At 51.3% G+C, this 3921-nt stretch overlaps 1 protein-coding gene across 1 annotated transcript in view; it reads right to left on the minus strand.

Annotated features, from left to right (window-relative positions):
* Positions 1–421: 421 nt before the first annotated feature.
* LOC119305577 (7-deoxyloganetin glucosyltransferase-like) overlaps positions 422–3921 on the minus strand; it is a 14523-nt gene continuing 11023 nt past the window's right edge. The window contains exon 3 of the mRNA XM_037582064.1: positions 422–1383. Coding sequence (XP_037437961.1) covers positions 422–1383 — 962 coding nt within the window. The remainder of the gene's footprint in view (positions 1384–3921) is intronic.

A 3921-nucleotide genomic window follows, 5' to 3' on the forward strand; every position in this document is an offset into this window, starting at 1 on the left:
CTTATATGGACTTATAGTTATAATATGGTCTTATAGGGACTTATAAGTCTCAGGAACTAAAAAGATAGGGACTTTTTAGGGACTTGGGACTAAAAAAATCCTAGGACCAAACAGGGCCTTAGAAGAGAACAAGAAGAAGAAAAGGGAATGCAAGGGAAGGAAGCGTGCCATCCATCGACTCGCTGGTTTCTGTGCACGCGAGCGCGTCTCCACAAGATCGTTTCCATCCATCCATCCAACCGCTCTCTCTGTCCTGTCCTGCTCGGAAACCAGCCATACTCATAATACTACCAAGTTACCAAGTAAGTGAATAGGGTACGAGCAGTGGCTTACAGGAAATACTTTATTGGCATCACCGATGCAGTTGCAGACGGAGCCGGACTGACCCCGATAAAAGATCCTGATCGATCAGTCAAACTCCTCAAGCTTCAGCATTGACAGAGCCGAGCTCTTTGACCATGCTCCGCAGGTTCTCCCAGGACACCCCGCCGGGCGCCGCGGCCTCCTCCGCGTTGACCTTCCACCCAGCCGTGCTCCCCCGCATGTCCTCCGCCTTCATCACATGCCTGACATGGCTAGCCACCTGCTCCCTCCTCACCTCGTTGTCAAGCCGGACGCCCACACCCCACACCTCGCAGGCGTACTTGCAGTTGGTGTACTGGTCGACGAACCCCGGCCAGCACACCATCGGCACTCCGGCAGCCATGCTCTCGCAGGTCGAGTTCCACCCGTTATGCGTCAGGAAGCACCCCACGGCCGGGTGCCCTAGCACCTGATCCTGCGGGCACCACGTGGTCAGGAAGCACCGCCCTGCAGTCGCCGCGACGAACTCCGCCGGCAGTGAGCTCAAGCCAGCGCCGGCGCCAGCGCCGGGGACGAGGTTGTCCCAGATGGACCAGAGAAACGGTTGGCCGCTGGCGGCGAGGCCCCACGCGAACTCGGCGAGCTGGTCGGTGGAGAGGACCGTAAGGCTGCCAAAGTTGGCGTACACGATGGAGCCCGGTTGTTGCGTGTCCAACCACGCGAGGCACTCGCTGTCCTGCTTCCACAGGCCCAGGCCGCTGGCGGAGCCGGAGGCGTCGTCGTCCCTTGGCCTTAGGTGGTGGTTGAGGAGGGGGCCTAGGGGACCGACAGTGTAGATGCGCGGGTATTCGGCGCGGAGAGCGCCGAGGACGTCGGCTTCTAGGTCGTCGAAGGTGTTGAGGATGAGCGCGCCGGCCTTGGTGCAGCCGTTGGCCTCCACGATGTTGAAACGGAGGCCAAAATCGTCCGGGTCGGTCGTGCAGACGAAGCTGGAGGTGTCTCCGAGGCTGATCCGCGGCATGCCCGGGATCCATTCGATGACCGTTCTACTCAGGTGTCCGTTCGTCAAGCAGCTCTCGTCTGCAAACATACGTATGTAATAACAGTACAAACAATGAAACAAATACTAGTAAGTTTACTGTAAGTTGCTCAAAAAACAAAGGTTTGCCGAGTTGCTCGAAAATTTATAATAAGTCAATGTTTTATTATTTTTTGAATAAATTAAGGCAATGTTTCGAGGCAAAGAGTTGTAAAAATCACATTGAGTTTTGAGAAACGGATTTTTTTTATTGTTTCTCAATTGGAGCATGCAAAAACTCCAAACCAAACTAGATCAACGCACCCTACACTCTTAGCACCTAGGAGATCGACAAGTGGACAGAAGGAGCTAGCCTGACTCGGGGAAGACATCACAAATAAGCACCGAAGATGGAGTGCATTGCATCCCGGATGCCCATGCTCACAACACCAACCAACACATGACAACACGGCGCCCCAAGCCTCGCCGCCGAGGCAAAAGAGGCAACCCACACCAGCTACTACTCCGGCCCAAGCAGCATCTCCAAGGAGAGGACGACGCCATGGCGCCAACGCTGCATGGCCCGGCAAACCGAGCCTAAGGTTTCCCCTGGTGCCTGATCAGGGGATGGACATGGCCATGACAATGCCTCCAGGGAGGAGACGAAGCCCACAAGGCGTCATTGTTGCCCGCGGCCACAACAACCCACAGGTTTCTCTTCGGCCATGTTCATCAAGTTTCGATACTATGCCTTTATAATCTCTCGAAACCTCCAAAAAGATTTATTGAGCAATTTTTTCACCGTCACCAACCCATGTTCCACAACAATCTAATCTAGAGCTATTTTTGATACCTTGTCAGACTAGGAATTCACCGTTGGAGCTATCTTCATCAACACCGTTGGAGTTATATATATATATATATATATATATATATATATATATATATGTATATATATATATATATATATAAAGAGAGAGAGAGAGAGAGAGAGAGGAGTTGGACCTCATCGTCGTGAGTCCCGATGTAAAATATCCCTCATCGCGGGACTATTGAGAATTCATCTCAAAGGGGCAGAAGTCCCGACTTACAAGGCCACACTTACCACTCAATATGCTCAACAACAGTACAATGTATGAATAAGTGCATTATCAGGATCTCCCGTGGAAATTTTAGATAAAAGGCATGTGCGCGACTTTATAGATAAAGACACCAGACAGAGTTCGAACACTAACAACCAACGAAACAGACAGATGAAATGTTGCCCCAAACGCGGGCTCACCCGAAGTTTAAAGGAGAGATACATGGCTCCCAGGCCAGCACACGTACGGCACGCAGGCCGGAGGAACTAAGAATGACATAGCCAGCAACTAGTCAACGCCAAAGCAACTAAGCAACATGCTCCTGTCTGGCTAGGGAAGACGCCGAGGCCCGCACTTTAGATATCAGGAGATCAAGAGCATCCCAGTCCCCCGTCTTAGTCAATGATCTCCAATGCTACAGGAACATACATGATTTAAATAAGCAATCAGCAGGCTTAGCAGGGAAAACATGGTCGATGGTAAATTTTATTCCTAGTCGTCCATAAAGACCAGCACATAGCTCCAAGGCCAACCCAGAAGACCCTTTTAGAAACGCCAGTCAAAGAATTAGCAAGGGCCCGAATCTTAGAGAAGGATGAAGGGTCCCATGAGACCTGGAGCCAGGATCTAACACATCTCCAGACCAACTTGGCCAAAACACAGTGGAAAAAAATGTGATTTGTGTCCTCCAAAGCACCGTAGTGGGCGCAGAAATCCGATCCCGGGACATTCCTCTTATGGACCTGGTCCGCCGCGGGCAAACGCCCTCGAAAAGCTTGCCACATGAAGATCTTCACCTTTGGGGGAATACGAGCCCGCCAAACCAGATTAAATCTGTTGGTGGGAGATCCGCCAACAAGCTTTGGATATAAATACTTAACCGAAAAATGAACTGGAGAGGTATGGGGCTAGACCACCGAGTCCACGTTCTCCAAGAGCGTAGGGAAGAAAACATTAAGTCTTTGCCAATCTTCAAAATCTACATGAGATAGGGAATGACGAAAAGACCTAGTCCCAATTATTAACTGAGAGCTCGGCGATTGAGATGTTTGGGTTGGGACAATAGGAAAGGAGTGTGGGAAAACTCACAGACAGAGGTGAGTCTCCACACCACCAATCAAGCCAGAAGCAAACAGAGGAGCCGTCCCCGACAACAAACTTAACATGGGCCAAAAACAAAGGCCTAACTTTGACCAAATCCTTCCAGAATTGTGAGCCTCCGTGCGCAGAAGCAAACAACGGGATAGAAAGAGGGAAGTACCACTAGTAGGAAAAGGGCCTATTGTCCTGGTTGGTAAGGGCCTTTAGTCCCGGTTCATGAACCGGGACTAAAGGGTCGGTACTAATGCCCTGACCCCTTTAGTCCCGGTTCAATCCAGAACCGGGACAGAAGGGCCTCCACGTGGCCTGTCCCCTGAGCCCAGGCAGGAGGGCCTTTGGTCCCGGTTGGTGGCACCAACCGGGACCAATAGGCATCCACGCGTCAGCGTTTATGTGGCTGTGGTTTTTGTTTTTTTT

Source organism: Triticum dicoccoides, chromosome 5B, assembly GCF_002162155.2.
Source record: "Triticum dicoccoides isolate Atlit2015 ecotype Zavitan chromosome 5B, WEW_v2.0, whole genome shotgun sequence".
NCBI lineage: Eukaryota > Viridiplantae > Streptophyta > Magnoliopsida > Poales > Poaceae > Triticum > Triticum dicoccoides.